General features: G+C 48.4%; 1 protein-coding gene across 1 annotated transcript in view; it reads left to right on the top strand.

The window, feature by feature from the left end:
- ARMH4 (armadillo like helical domain containing 4) overlaps nt 1-10,795 on the top strand; it is a 72,862-nt gene extending 62,067 nt beyond the window's left edge. Inside the window, exons 6-8 of the mRNA XM_065839537.2 lie at nt 2,050-2,081; nt 5,955-6,089; nt 6,288-10,795. Of these exons, the coding sequence (XP_065695609.1) occupies nt 2,050-2,081; nt 5,955-6,089; nt 6,288-6,356 (236 nt within the window). The 3' untranslated portion in view covers nt 6,357-10,795. The remainder of the gene's footprint in view (nt 1-2,049; nt 2,082-5,954; nt 6,090-6,287) is intronic.
- Nucleotides 10,796-15,271: the final 4,476 nt, after the last annotated feature.

The following is a 15,271-nucleotide window of genomic DNA, read 5'->3' as shown; positions in this document are numbered from 1 at the left end:
TGGAGTCACCATCCCTGGAGAGGTTTCAAAGATGCGTAGATGAGGTTCTTAGGGACAGGGTTTAGTGCTAGAGTTAGGTTATAGTTGGAATCAATGATCTTGAGGGTCTCTTCCAACCAGAATGATTGTACAATTCCATGATTCTACTGCGAGTCACCATCAACCCTCTTCCCTTCAGCCTGGAATAAAACATGATAGCATCGTTAAACGTGAAAGGATGAGAAGGGTCTTCAGCAAGAATTTTGGGGTGAATTCCTTTGCTTTGTAATATTTGTGGATTTAAGCAGAATTTTCTGTGTGTGCCTGTCAGAAAGGCAATGGTGTAGCGCTCCCCGTAATAGTCTACGTTTACGCTCAGTGTTTTAGTGTTGCACCTACAAACCCAGCTGAGAAATGCAACCCGGAGGAACCTTGTGTTTCCTTCCCCTCTGCGAGTGAAATACCAGAAATTCAAGTCATGCAGGCTTGAACTGGCAGAGGATGATGGTGGTGGCACCTTCATCAATTGAGTTTGCTATGGCTTTAGTCCATGCAGGTCCGGACTAATGGTGGGAAGGGTGGTAAAAGTAGACACCTTATCCTCTTCTAGTGCTGTGGGTGACTGAGTATGTCGCCCAGATAACAAAAGCTTTTTACTTAGCTACCTGTCAGAGACAGTTAAGCTTGTGTGTACACTCCTGTGCCAGTTCCATACATTTTTCACCTCCAGGTAATTTGGAATCCTTCTGTTTGCAAAGTGTTATATTACTAATAGTTAAAAAGGAGCGTTCAAGCTACATCAGACTTGTTAAAATTATGCGGTTTAATTCAGTGATGCTGATGTCAGGGCCAAGTCTTATTACTTCCTAGCTGCTGTGCTTCTCTGTATTGTATTTGATAGATAAGAAGGCTGTTTTCTGGTGCTGCACCCAGCCCGCTTACATAAGGCTCATTTCAGTAGGATGGTTCCCAGAGTTCTATATGTACCTGTGCCAACAGACAGGCTCTAATACCGCTAATGAAAGCTTTGAAGGGAGCTTCTTTAAGAAAGCAGGCTTGGAAATAGGGTGTTGCTCCTTAAATGGTGTGTTACATTTGGGATCTAATGTGTCCTGGGAGAAATATCCCTCAGAAGGACATTGGTGCATCCAAGAGTCCCCATGTGCCTCCAGCACTGTCCTCCTGGAGGAACAGGGATCCTTGAGCGGGGCTTAAAACACAGTTGCTGGACCCTGAAAAAACCCAACATTTAACTGTTTTCTTGCCTCTTACCTACGAGTAGGAATTAATTACAACATCAGCGGATCTCTCAAAGGCTGAGCATTTCTTTCCTCCTTGGTGCAGCGCAGACGAATACAGAGTTAATGAGTCCTGCCCCCGCGGCTCAGCGCTTGCGGTTCTTTGGGATGAGCTTGAATAGTTCATCCCAAAGTACATGCCATTAAAGACTTTTAATTCTCGGGTATCATATTTCATGGCACTTCTATTAACTGTTAGGAAATGAAAGTCTCTGTGATGGCAGTATGAATTTACTTGGTTTAGTAATTTAACACCTCCAGTGCTGTCCCATTCCTCTGATATTTTCTGGTGACTTCCCAAAGCAGACAGTGGCTGCTTCCCAAAAAACAGGGGAATAAAAGACAGGGAATAATAGCTTTTTAAGGCATTTTTACAGGCTATGCCAAAACGAGGGAAGGTTATCTACATGGAGGAGGTGAGCGCAAGGGGATAACCACACTGTAAGGTTTTCATCCCACTGGGTGTATGAGAAATGCTGGTTAAAAACACACAACCCGAAATACTTTATTTAATCTTCCTGTTTTCAATCACTCTGAAGATGTGAATTGCACAGGCAAAAGCGATGTTTTTGCCTGCCAGCTCGCTTCAAGTGTTTCTTGTGTTGATTTGCTGCATTTGCTCTTTTTCATGAATGAGAAAAGAGGAAATCTAAAGAAAAGTGTTAGCAGCTTGTCAAGTTAATTAGTGCCTATTTTAATACTATCATTATAATTCGTTACTAACTAATATAACAAGTAACATGATTGCATCTTTTTTTGTCTTATTTTTCAGTGAGAAGCTGGATGGAGAAGCTGAAAGATAAGGTAGGAGGCTCAGTGTTTCAATTACTTTAAAAGGAAAAACATTTTTACTTGCAGGAATAAATAAACTCTCGTCAGTGCAGTTCATTATCTTTACAAAGGCAATCGAGAAAGGGCTTAAAATTTCTCTGGGAGGCAAGTGAACCAGATGCTGCTGTTGTATATAGTGGTGTAAATCCACAGTACATCCCCAATGAGTAGTAAATAAGAGCAGGAGTAGGGAGAGGGGTATTTCACAGAATCCCAGAATGGACTGGGTTGGAAAAGCCCTCAGAGCTCATCCAGTCCAACCCTTGGTCCAACTCCAGTCCATTGACCAGATCATGGCACTAAGTGCCATGGCCAATCTCAGTTTAAAACCCTCCAGGGCCGGTGAGTCCAGCACCTCCCTGGGCAGCCATTCCAATGCTGACCACTCTCTCTGCACAGAATTGCTTTCTAATCTCCAGCCTAAATTTCCCCTGGCAGAGTTGAAGCCTCTGCCCCCTTGTCCTATTGCTGAGTGCCTGGGAGAAGAGCCCAATCCCCCCTGGCTAGAACTGCCCTTCAGGTCGTTCTAGAGAGTGCTGAGCTCACCTCTAAGCCTCCTCTGCTCCAGACTGAACAAGTCCAGCTCCCTCAGCCTCTCCCCGTAGGTCTTGTGTTCAAGTCCCTTCCCCAGTCTTGTTGCTCTTCTCTGGACCCGCTCCAGCACTTCAATATCATATTTGATAGACTTCTTTGCGCTAGAAAATCCCCTTCTCTTCAGACTACATGGGTTACTTTTTTATTGCCCTCTAACTTGGCGCCATCCCTTTTCTCTAAGTCCTAAGCTTGGTTTTAGATCCAAGTCAAGAGGATCTGGTGATCCTCTCTGGTGAGAGGCTGTGTGCCGTTCCACTGCCTCGGGATGAGAACTCTCCTGCCTCCACATGCAACAAGAGCTGCAAATTCCTGGAAGGAAAAAGAGCAAACACGGGAAGACTGAAAAGACAACAGACCCTGATCTTTGGTCCCAAAGTGGTGGTCCATGAAATCAAGAACTGTGCCAGCCACAGGCAGTGATGGATTTTTAGGCTCTGCTGCCCTAAGGCAGATATTAACATTATGACATGGTTGTGAAACCTTCCAAATGTTGTGTTGATGATGGTGAAGCCGTGAAGCTGGCAATGAGATGGTGGTAGTGTTTTAAGACAAGGACATTTTGTGACTCAGCAGAGCCTGGAAATTCTTGAAGAGGATCAGAGTTAATAGATTAAAAAACCCACCACAGGAATAATGACTCAATAGGAAACTCCAGCCTCTGAAAATACATCTCTAAGCTTAAGTAGATTGTTAGTCGATGAGCTCAGCCTTCCCACATGATCCCCACCAAATTTCAGCAGCATCTTACCATCAAATTTGGGCAGAGAGACAGGGTCTGGGTATTTGTTTTCCAGGACTGGAGAGTGGAAGGGTTTGAGGTGGATTCCTGCCTCGCCCTTGGTGAGTTGCTTTTCTGCCTACAATAGGAAGGAGACACGTCTAGGGTGGTCTATGCCCTTAGCAGAGCACCTTGGCCATCAGCCCAAGCGAACGCCAAAAGGGCAGAGGATGGTTTTCCCATCGAAGGTAAAAAGCAAACACCAAGACTGGCTGGTGTAGCATGAAGGGATCACCTGCTCATGCCAGACCTACCCATTGGCACAACACAAGTTGGGGGCATCAGGCATCTTCTCACTGGAGCTGGAGCTTTCACTCCTTTCTTCTTGGCACCTTGCTGGCTGCCTCTGCCCTCCCCCATTGCAGAGGTGGGTGTTGCACGGTCCAGTCTCCAAAGAGGTTGCTCTGTAGGGTCTGAACCTCTTGTAGGTAGATGTTGGACTGCATGGCGTTGGTGTAACTGGGGGTCTGCTGGTGCCCACTTGAGAGACTCAGCCCTGAGCCATCTCCCTCCTTTGGGGAACGGCAGATGTGTGGAGGCAGATCTTTTGCTTTGCTGACGTCTGCCCTTGGGAAAACCCAACAAAAAACACTCCCCCAACCGCAGGCTGGTGAAACAAATCACCCCCAAATAAATCGGCTTGCCCAGTTTCCTCCTCTTCCTTGTTGAGTTTATCAGCATAATACGTGCCCCTCTCATTTGCTGTTGGCAGAGCCCTGTCCTCTCTGTTTTCCAATCCCTCCACTCAGGAGAGGATCCTGGCACATGATGGCCCCATCCCTAAGAGATGTGTCCTCCTGTGTCCATCAGGGCTGCCCTGCTGGAAGAGGGAAGGGCTTGGGGAGTGTAGGGTCAGTGACAGATTTATAGAATATATATATTTCTAATATATTATTGTCTGGTCTCCTGCAAACACTGGGCAAATGTTGCATTTGGCGTGATGAATAATGGGCATGACGTCCCTCTGAAGTCTTTTGTTGCGGTTATCTCGAAGTCCAGCAGAGCCAAGATGGTCATGGTCATGGATTGGCTGTGTTAAAAGCATCCCTGGGATCTGTAAAGAAGCTGCATCTGCCCCACTGGCAAGAGGGTAAAAAAGTGGCTTCAGAGCTGCCAGTGAAATGGGGTTTCTGATCAAGCAACTGCAGACAGTCCCTCGTGAGTTGGGCTGCGTGACACAGAAGGGCTGGGACAACAGGTCCTGGATCTGCTTCATGTTGCAGGATTTTGGGGTTGAAATCATTGGTCCAGCTGTTGGGGGAAGCCTGTAAAAGGGCCCGGGCTGGCCAGGCGTGATAAAGGCTTGTGGGTGGGCTGGAGAGTTCAGTGATTTCTGACATGGAAACTCAGCTGAGCAGCAGCTAAAAAGCCATTTCCAGTCTCCCCTCACCACCCACGCCAGCAGCAAAGTTCCAGAAATAGAAAAACCCATGCCGCACTAATTAGGTCACCCAATTAAAGCACCTTAATTGCCTCGCAGAGATACGGTCTTTTATCTGTGATCTCCCTAACCTCCTTTTTCGGGGGCACAGGCACAGCCCCTCCAAGCACATGTGCTGGGTTTTCTGGGAGGGCATCCAGGGAACGTACGCGATGTGGATGAAGATCCCTCAAGCCTTGGGATCCAGGCACAAAGTTGTTATTATTTAAAGCCCCAAGCAGGATCTAGAGGGTTTTGGGAGAGCGAAGCAGCCTTTGTTAGCATTGTGTCTGCCCCAGGTGAAAGCAGATATTTTCATTCTTCAGGTAACAGGATCATAAGGATGTCCTGTAAGGCAAGAGTATGAAGGCAGGGCAGTGCGCACTGAAGAGCTTTTTTTCTGCCCCAAAACTCAGTGGATTATGGAAGAAAAGCAATTAATGTGTAAGCAAGTGTTGTTAAGTTGTATTGCGCTTTGGGAGTGCAGGTGAAGATGAGTGGTTGTAAGGTTTAAACCCATCACCCCTTGTCCTGTCGCAACAGGCCCTGCTCAAAAGTCTGTCCCCATCTTTCTTATGGGCCCCTTTTAATCACAGAAGGTTCACAGTAAGGTCTCCCCGGAGCTTCTCTTCTCCAGCTGAACACGCCAACTCTCTCAGCCTGTCCTCCCAGCAGAGCTGTTCCAGCTTCGGATCATTTCTGTGGCTTCTCTGGCCCCTCTCCAGCAGGTCCATGTGTGTCCTGTGCTGAGGACCCAGAGCTGGACCAGCACTGCAGGGGGGTCTCACCAGAGTGGGGCAGAGGGGCAGAATCACCTCCCTCCACCTGCTGCCCACATTCCTGGACCAACTTGATCCTAGAATGGAGCTGGTGGAGGCATTTGTTACAGATCCTGGAAGCCAGGCTCATCCTTTGCAGGCAGGTGGTACAGGCTCAAGTACAATAAAGTTTGACAAAGCAAGTGTAGGGATGTATCACAGTCCTAGATTGGTGAAAAACATCTCTGAAAGGATGATGTTGTGAGTGCCACTCTGCTTCTCTCTTTTCCACACAGGCTGGGTACATGTCAGGGATGCTGGTTCCTGTAGGAGTCGGAATAGCCGGAGCCCTCTTTATCCTAGGAGCACTCTACAGCATTAAGATTATGAACCGCCGAAGGAGAAATGGCTCAAAGAGACATAAAAGAAAGGTATGGCAACTGCAAAGGAAAACTCCAGTCCCACCTACTCTTCTTTTAACCATTTTGGCTGTGACACGAGCACAGCCCGGTTACGTTTTCTTTGGGTTGAAGTGTTGGGACCTCTCGGTCAGACTCTAAGGGGGATGCAAATACTCTTCATTTCCCTTTTGCATGCAGACCTCTTTCATGTTTCTTTTCTCCCCCCAGCAGCGGGAATTTAACAGCATGCAAGACCGAGTGATGCTCTTAGCCGACAGCTCCGAAGATGAATTCTGAACCGGACTGCAGTGCCCTTGTGAGAGCCCGTGACTTTGCGAAAGAGGGAGGGGGAGGAAACCAACCAACCAAACAAATAGAACAACTAACTTTGTGCTGCATCGCTGCTCTCCACCGCCCCGAGCCACGGCCGGTACCACCCCGGCGAAACGGCATGCTCTGCTCTACGTGTACCGCCCGGTGACCTGTGTTTTGATACCCTAGTGAGATTCCACATTTGCACCCGGTGCCTCATTCAGATCCACAGCGCGTCTTGTTACAGCTGGAGCTGATACATATGGATGATTCTTTTTTCCCTGTTATCCTGGTGTGCTGTTTTTGGTCCTGGCTGGCAGTAATCTAATCATAACAATAGCTCTCACCTAACCCAGGAATGGAAATCTTTACTGTGAATGACTTCTGTCCGATTTGTTGATTTTTAAATGTTACATAACCTGAGCTAGAGTTCATTAGTGCTAAGATTAGCTGCTCTGCTTAATTAATGAGTTATACACTTGAACTGTATCCCTTGCCACCTGAGAAGTGCCCGACTACAGTATTGTTGATACAGTTTGAAGCACATTTCTGCACTGGGTTCCCCGACTCTCACCCCTTCTTTCTTCCTTCAGCTCTGCTCCACGCTTCTTGGAGACACACAGGAATGGCCTCGACACTCGATTCACCACAAAAATCTTGGTCCATTTTCAACCAGCACTGTCTGTTACAGCACAATAAATACCAGCGCTCACCTACTGACGGATAGTCTTGCATGGACCTCGTAGCTTTTGTTCAGTGTGCAAGTAGGTAAGAGAAGAGGCAGGGCAGGGGTTTCATCAGCTTCTGCCTCCTGTTTGAAGGACACTAGTTGTTGGTTCATCTCTTCCACAAGGCTGCATTCACCTAGAGATGAAGGTGGAGCTGTGTCTCCTTTACCCACTGGAAATTGAATTTTCAGCCCCTGAAAGCTGCATGAACGGCAGCACCTCTGGGGGATCTGGATGGGTCTTGTCTCCAGACCACCAAATGCAGAAAGGCACCAGACTGCGGAGCAGGTGGCTGTCGATGTTGAGGGCTTCATAGCTAATGATGTCAAAATAGCTAGAAAGAGGGCTGTGTTACTTTATTTCTGCTTCTGGTTGTGAAATGACTTCAGTCTGACATTTATGCAAAATATCTATGTTCATGAGGTGGAAATCGCTGTTGTGTAGGGAATCATTCTTCATAGAAGGAGCAGCGGCTGTTGCCAAAGGAGACCTGACGAGACAAGTAAGGCCAGACCGCACATCTGCTGAGATTAAATCCCACTGAGTCTTTGAAGAAGTGGGATGGATGAGAGCTTGAGGAGGGGTACGTGCAGATTTAGTTCCCTGTAGAAGTGAAAAGGCTTGCCAGATTGTGAAGGGCACATACAGATGATGGGAAGCAAGTGTCTTGTGGGCATGTGAGTGGGTTTACAAGGTAGACAGGACATTTGGAAACCCTCCTAAGGCTCAGTTCTTTCTTGAGAGGGTCAGGGCCTCCTCTGGACCAGAGGTCATCAAGCAGTGCTCTTCAGAGCCCAGGTTCTTTCCTGTAGGCCTTACCCACACATCTATTGAGTCACCTCGAGAAGGACAGGCAAGACAACCTATATTCAAAATGCTGCTACTGATGCTGGTCTTCCAGTCGAAGAGCTGTGCATGGTCCCTTGCACATCCATCCCACTGAGAGCGTGGGTTGGGGGAGGCACGATAAAACCTGGTCCATCAACATCTTGGGGAGTCTTCATACCCCAATCCCTTTAGAATGGGCTTTCCCAGACAGGGCTCTACAGGGCTTGCATCTCTCCCTTTTCATTCCTGAGACTTCGACCAAGAGAATTTTACCTTGCTAAAAGCAGCCCCACATCTTTAACAGCCCACTGTGAAGTCCAGGAGCCTCTATCCAAAGTTGAAGCCTCTTTCTTCCATAGCAAATGATCAGTCCAAGCTAAGAAGTTTTCCTTCTGGACTGATCTCCTTCTCTTTCCCAGGTCTCTTGGAGCTTGGAGGTGGTTGGGAGGTGTCTTGCAGTTTCAGGAATCAGGAAACATTGTCCCTTGTGCTCTCTGATGATTTGTTCCTGGCAAGGCCTGATGAGAGTTAAGTTGCAAGGTGGGATGACTTCTCCTCCATTCTGGTTTGCTTGAGATCATCTCCAGAAAGGCTTGACCTCTAAGTACAGCTCCAGGCAGGCTGGGAACAAGGCTACATAGGCAGCTGCAAGATGTTCTCGCTTTACCTTGGTCCAGCCAAGTCTTGGAGTAGAAAGGTTGGTAGCTGGGCTGGCTGAGTCCTTTGCATCATAGCCTGAAAGAGAGAATCAAAACAACACTGGAAAAGAGGAGCTGTCAGCGATCCCACAGAACAGAGCAGATGTACCAGCAGGAGCCAGGCAGCCGGGGCTCAGCAGGGTGCTGGCAATAGCAGCCTGTGAAGGACAGGCTCCTCTCGCTTCCCTGTTCATGTGGAGTGTTCGGCAACGGCACAAGTGAAGTAACGCAGAGCTCCTGGCTGGTCGGGAGGAGGAGGAGGGCTGGCTGAGCGAGGCTGCTGGTCTAAGTCCCGCAGCTCGAGCGGTGCAGGAAGAGCTTTATGGATGGGTTGGCTGTTTGGTGGGTTGGGAGGGCTGGCAGGGAGGTGCCATGGCCTTTTGTTGTGCTGATAAATCCACATTTTGGGAAACACTGACAGCTTCCCTGCCTCTTATTGCAGCCTTTCTGTACTTAAAAGGGGCCTGTAAGAAAGATGGGGACAGACTTTTGAGCAGGGCTTGTTGTGATAGGACAAGAGGTGATGGTTTTAAACTAAAGGAGGGAGATTCAGGCTGGACATGGGGAAGAAATTGTTGTCCCTGAGGGTGGTGAGAGCCTGGCCCAGGTTGGGCAGAGAGGTGGTGGCTGAACCATCCCTGGAGACATCCCAGGCCAGGCTGGACGGGGCTCTGAGCAACCTGAGCTGGTGAAGATGTCCCTGCTCATGGCAGGGGGGGCACTGGGGGAGCTTTGAAGGTCCCTTCCAACACACACTATTCTAAGATTATTCTTCTCTCTCCTCAACATAATGAACTTAAGAAATCAGCAGTCCCACAAGTGGGGCTGACAAGTGGTTTCAAATATCAGAGTGGTTATATGGCAAGTAAGGTGGGACAAAACGGGCATGGAGTAGAGTTGTAGGCCAAGGAAGGTCCAGCTGCACGCACAGTTCACTGTTGGCTCTCTGGTCTGTGCTGGAGCTGGCCTTGTGAGATAGAAGAGCTGCCCAAAGTTTTTGCTTGTGGTCCAGCTTCACTCCCAGGCCTGTTTCTGGGTCTGAACACCACAAACCACAAGCCTTGGTTGGGACCTGCTCGTTGGCAGAAGACTGCTTTGGTAGGCTGACTTTCTGAGCTGCTCAGCAGTGCAGGGAGATCCCAACTGATGCCCATTTGAAGCGGAGGTGTTTGTTGAACAGTTGTTTTCAGTCAGGCACCTGCCCCAGAGCCTGGAAGTCGCTCATGTCTTCAGCTTAGCTATTCTTTATGTGGAAGCAAGATGGACAGTCAAAACCAGCCTTGGGTCCCAGGGAAGACTGTAGGAGCCTTTGGAACACAGCGTTTTCTGCAGCTCCCCTGACATCAGTGTCACTTCTGGAGGTCCTTAAAGCACAAGAATTATTGAGCTCCTTCCCTTCTCTTCTAAGCCAGTAGACTTTGGATTTGCCTCTTCAAAATATTCTCTATATGACCCCTGGAGTTTGATTCATTTGCTTCAAATTATCAGACTGCAGATAGAGAGGGGGGGGAGAGTTTCAGGTTGAAGTCTCCAGTCTCTTAACACTCTACAGATTTAATCGATACCTCTGCATTGCCAGACAAGCAGATTATTTTGAAAGAGGCAGGACAAGAAAAAGCAGCCAAGAAGGGTCTTCCTCATCCTCTGTGCTGGGTGAACTGCCCACCCCTTCATGCAGAGGTGGGTTGTGACATGTCTAACGCAGCCTTGGCCCCGTGCAACGGCTGCGACGGAGACTTTGCTGCAGCAATAATAACCCCTCGACTCAGCACAAGGCGAGTTGCTCACCTCTGTTTTCCTGTGGATGCCCAGCTTGGGATTTCTCAAGAGCACAAGCCAGAATTTACTGGAGGCATCACACACCCGCTTCAGCATCCACAGCCCCATTTCCAATGGGAGGAACCAGCCTGCCTGACGTGCAGCTCTTGCCCTGATGAAACGCATCTGCACTCGACAGCCGCTGGTTTTTAAAGGTGTCTCTGACTCCAGATGTTCACCTAGGTGAGGTTTCTCTGGACTGCACTGCTTCCATAGAGTGATATTAGCAGTCCTTGCGCTTTCTTGTGGTTTTCTATTTCGGACAAGAACAACTCCTCATACTGTAACTATGGAATGTAGCACTTTGTTAAATTAAAACACCGGGAAATAAAAAGCTCTCCATCATAACTGACTTGTAGGGCCTCGTCTCCCTGATCTGTGGTTTGTGGCAGTCCCTGTCTCTCAGGTAAAGCTGTGAGGTGGTTGCACTTGAGTGCTGCAGTTCTTTCTCTCTGCTGCATGGTTGGTGCAAGGACTCAGGCTGGACTTGTAGGGACAATACAAGCAGGGGGGAGCCTCAGCCTGGGACTTTTTGGGTAGGATTTCCCTGGAGGGAGGTGTTGGCTGTAAGCTGTGATGAGTAACACCCAAAATTCCCTCAGCTGGGTTTCCAGTAGCTGTAATGAGCCCCAGCGCTGACATGTTTATATTGTTGATCTCTATGCACAGCCAGGGGTCTCTTTGTGGATACCAGGACATTTCTCCTTCCCGGTGTGCCCTGTAAACAAGGCTCTATGCACAAATATTACTATAGTGCTGGTGAGTCTTGAATCTCAGTTATAGGTGCTGCAAAGGTTTAATAAAAGAGCGTCCTTATTGCAGGTGAATATCATCACACACACCTCAATGGACCAGAGATCCGAGCAGAAGAGTCAGAAAAATTTGAGAGTGGGTAAGAAGAGGTGCGCAGGCTGGGTTTATAATTGCCTTTCCAGTCCTGTTTGCAGATGTCCTTGCATGCATTATGTTCTTGCATGCAAGTACACAGGCTGGGTGTACGTGCTTTTTTTACTTGCTGAGTACTTGCACAGGCTTTTTGCCACGCTGTGCACCGGTGCGGGTGCTGGTGCAGGCGTGAGCCAGCGGGGCACAGAACAGGTCCATGGCGCGGGACGCCTGACCCTCTCCGGGCTTCCTCTAAAGGCTGAGAGAGTTGGGGTGTTCAGCCTGGGGAAGAGAAGCTCCAGGGAGACCTCATTGCAGCCTTTCCATGCTTAAAAAGGGCTGATAAGAAAGATGGGGACAGACTTTGAAGCAGGGGCTGTTGCGATAGGACAAGGGGTGATCATAGAATCACAGAATGTCCTGAGTTGGAATGACTCACCAGGATCATGGAGTCCAAGTGCTGTCCCTGCACAGGACACCCCACAGGTCACCCCGTGTGTCTGAGGACGTTGTCCAGTCTCTTCTTGAACACTGTCAGGTTGGGGCCGTGACACCTCCCTGGGAGCCTGTTCAGTGTCCAGCACCTCTGGGGGAAGAACCTTTTCCTCATGTCCAACTGACCCTCCCTGGCACATCTTCTGCCATTCCCTTGGGTTCTGTCACTGGTCACTAAAGAGAAGAGTTTGGTGCCTGCCCTTCCTCCTCCCCTTGTGAGGAAGCTGTAGCCGTGATGAGATCTCCTCTCAGTCTCCTCTTCTCCAAGCTGAACAAACCTTGTTGGTTTTAAACCAAAGGAGGGAGATTCAGGCTGGACATGAGGAAGAAATTGTTGGCCCTGAGGGTGGTGAGAGCCTGGCCCAGGTTGGGCAGAGAGGTGGTGGATGAACCATCCCTGGAGACATCCCAGGCCAGGCTGGACGGGGCTCTGAGCAACCTGAGCTGGTGAAGATGTCCCTGCTCATGGCAGGGGGGGCACTGGGGGGAGCTTTGAAAGACCCTTCCAACCCAAACTATTCTGTGATTCTGTGACTCCAGTATAACAAGCAGCAAGAATTATTTGTCTAAGTGTGTGTATTTTCTGTAATGAAAAATGGCTTATTCAGAACAAAAAAATTCCCAGGGAAATAGCCTTTTGGGAACTGCATGAACACATTCTTTGCTAATTGGTAGTTGCCAAAACCAATCTGTATATTCATGAAGCCATTTGCTGCATTGCTGACTTTTTCCAATGAAAAAAACAAAACCTGCTGAAAGAAGATATACAGTGAGAATGTGGTTTTGGTTTTTTTGTTTGTTCGTTTTCCCCATAGATTAATTTCCTAAGGAGATTACTCTTTCTGATCACGTTGCCTCCCTGTGAGCCACTGTGCATCAGCCGGTGTCCTGCCAACGTCCCTGGCTCTGCCAGCCAAGCCACGGGTTTGTAATAACAGGGGAGAGGAGAGAGGTCAGAGCAAAACCCCCACGAGAAAAGCACGTGTGGACCTCTTGTGAGGCCGCAGAAAACCTGTGTAAGCAAAGATGGTTCTGTGTGCCCTGATGGAGGGGACGAGCTGGATGTCCCAGACCCCCGTCGGGGTTGCTGCCCCATGGGGTTCCCTTGAGGTCACCCCAGCGCTGGGCTCAGCCTGATTCAATGACAAACACGGCACCGATCCGCAGACAGCCCAGCTCGAGCTTGTTTTCATCAGTGTGTTTTGGAAGGACAGACCAAATCATAAATAATTGATCTGTTTTTTTCATTTTCAGCTGTTTTACCCAGGTTCATTCTTATTGGTCAACAAGCCCTTTAAACCTTATTGATTTGCCTCTGGAGATTGCCCATGGAGTTGTGCCTTTTTCTTCCCACAACTCACTCTGCTTTTATGTGCACTTATTTAAAAAAAATGAAGGGCTTCTGATATATATTTTTCATATTATTATTTGCATTTTACATTTTTAATATTAAAAAGTAGCAAATAACATCTTTCCAATCCACTGGTTGATTGGTTTTGCATTACACTCCGCTTCAGTTAAATCTCACTTGGATACCCACCAAAACTCAACTGAAATACCCAGAAATTGGATTTTTGCTACAAGAGCAGAAGTGGGGCCGCTGGGGGTGAGAGCTGTGCCACTGTGCAAACATACAGGACCGGTTTATGGTGACAAAACATTGTCTAAGGGCTGTGGGGTTGTGGTTTGTGGGACTAAATAACACACCAGCAACCTTGGGCCTGTGTCCCAGGGAGACAGGAGCTGCCGCCATGCATGGTTCGGCATGAAAAGCCAACTAGAGGGAAGATGAATATTATGTTTGAGATGCAATCATGGCCAAATAGATTGACATAAAGAATACCCTGGTCTTGGGTTTAAAATGAAAAGGAGGGAGGTAGGAAAAAGCACCACTGAATCAGGGCTGGAATGAGAGAAAGCTGCGCTGTGCGTTAGTGCTGGGCATGTGAGAGTTTGTTATGGGCAGGTCAGGTCTCTGACTCCTGCTTGTTAAGTAGATGGCATCAAAAACAGTGGTGGAGGATTGTTGGGGTGTATTGTTCTTGCTATAAGCAATGAAAGAGTTTCCAAAACACAGTTTTCTGGTTGACAACAGGTTGGCCATAAGTCAATAATGTGCCCTTGTGGACAAAAAGGCCAATGGCATCCAGAGGTGCATAAACAAAAGTGTGGCCAGCAGGTCGAGGGTGGTTTTTCTTCCCCCTCTGCTCTGCCCTGGTGAGGACACAACTGGAGTTCTGGGTTCAGTTCTGGGCTCCCCAGTTTGAGAAGGACAAGGAATTACTGGAGAGAGTCCATGGGAGGGACACAAAGATGCTGAGGGGTCTGGAGCATCTTTGTGATGAGGAGACATTGGGAGAGCTGGGGCTGTTCAGCTGGAGAAGAGAAGCTGAGAGGGATCTGATCAATGGGATCAATATCTCAGGGTGGGTGTCAGAGGATGGACCAGACTGTTCAGTGGTGCCCAGCGCCAGGGTGAGGGGCAACGGGCAGAGACTGAAACACAGGAGGCTCCATGTGAACATGAGCAGAAACTTCTTTGCTGGGAGGTGCCAGAGCCTGGCCCAGGCTGCCCAGAGCAGGTGTGGAGTCTCCTTCTCTGAGACATTCAAACCCGCCTGGACCCACCTGTGTGATCTGCTCTGGGACCCTGCGTGAGCAGGGGGGCTGCACTGGGAGATCTCCATAGGTCCCTTCAACCCCAGCCGCCCTGTGGTTCTGTGATTCTGCAATAGGACTGCAGTATTTGAGGGCAGTGAATTGCTAAAGGCTCAATAGCAGTGGATGAGCCGGTGGACATATGCTAAGGAAGACATTCCTTTAAAATTGAAATTGAAGAATGTGGTTTAAAAGCATTAAAACCAAAAGGCTAACAAAGGGATTTGGCTGCATGCAAGCTGTACAGTGTCTATTAAAAATGAGTGTTTAATTGGATATTTGTTTTGCAGCCAGCCTACTGGGATTAAAAATACATGCTATTGCCTTGAAACATTTAAATGATGATACCTGGGTGTAGGAAGACGAGGCAGTGGAAACACTAAGCCAGAAGGTACATGGGGGTTTTTTGGATGGCAGAGTACAGACTTTGAGGAGACAGGAAACAATAAAAATACCTTATTATTTAACATTTATCTCATAGCAAAGCAAAGTGCTCAGAGCTGGGCTGGGGCTTGCAGTACTGGGTAATGTCCTCAGGCACGCGGTGGCTCAGACCACTTAGTGTGAAGGGTCAAATCTGCAAGGGTGTCATGGTCCAGAGACGGCTTTAAGCATGTGTGGATTGGGAAATTCATATGGGACAAGTGTTATTGAAACCCAAGAGTCTGCAGAGAGACCATCTTCTAGATACGCTGGTCCAAGAGCAATCTGGAGCTAAAATCTTACAGTGGGTTGCTTGGAAGCTCCTGTGCCATAGCAACCCCCAGGCCTCACTCTGCTGCTCACAGAG

Source organism: Patagioenas fasciata, chromosome 5 (genome assembly GCF_037038585.1).
Source record: "Patagioenas fasciata isolate bPatFas1 chromosome 5, bPatFas1.hap1, whole genome shotgun sequence".
NCBI classification, from domain to species: domain Eukaryota; kingdom Metazoa; phylum Chordata; class Aves; order Columbiformes; family Columbidae; genus Patagioenas; species Patagioenas fasciata.
This window is presented reverse-complemented; position numbering and strand designations above follow the sequence as displayed.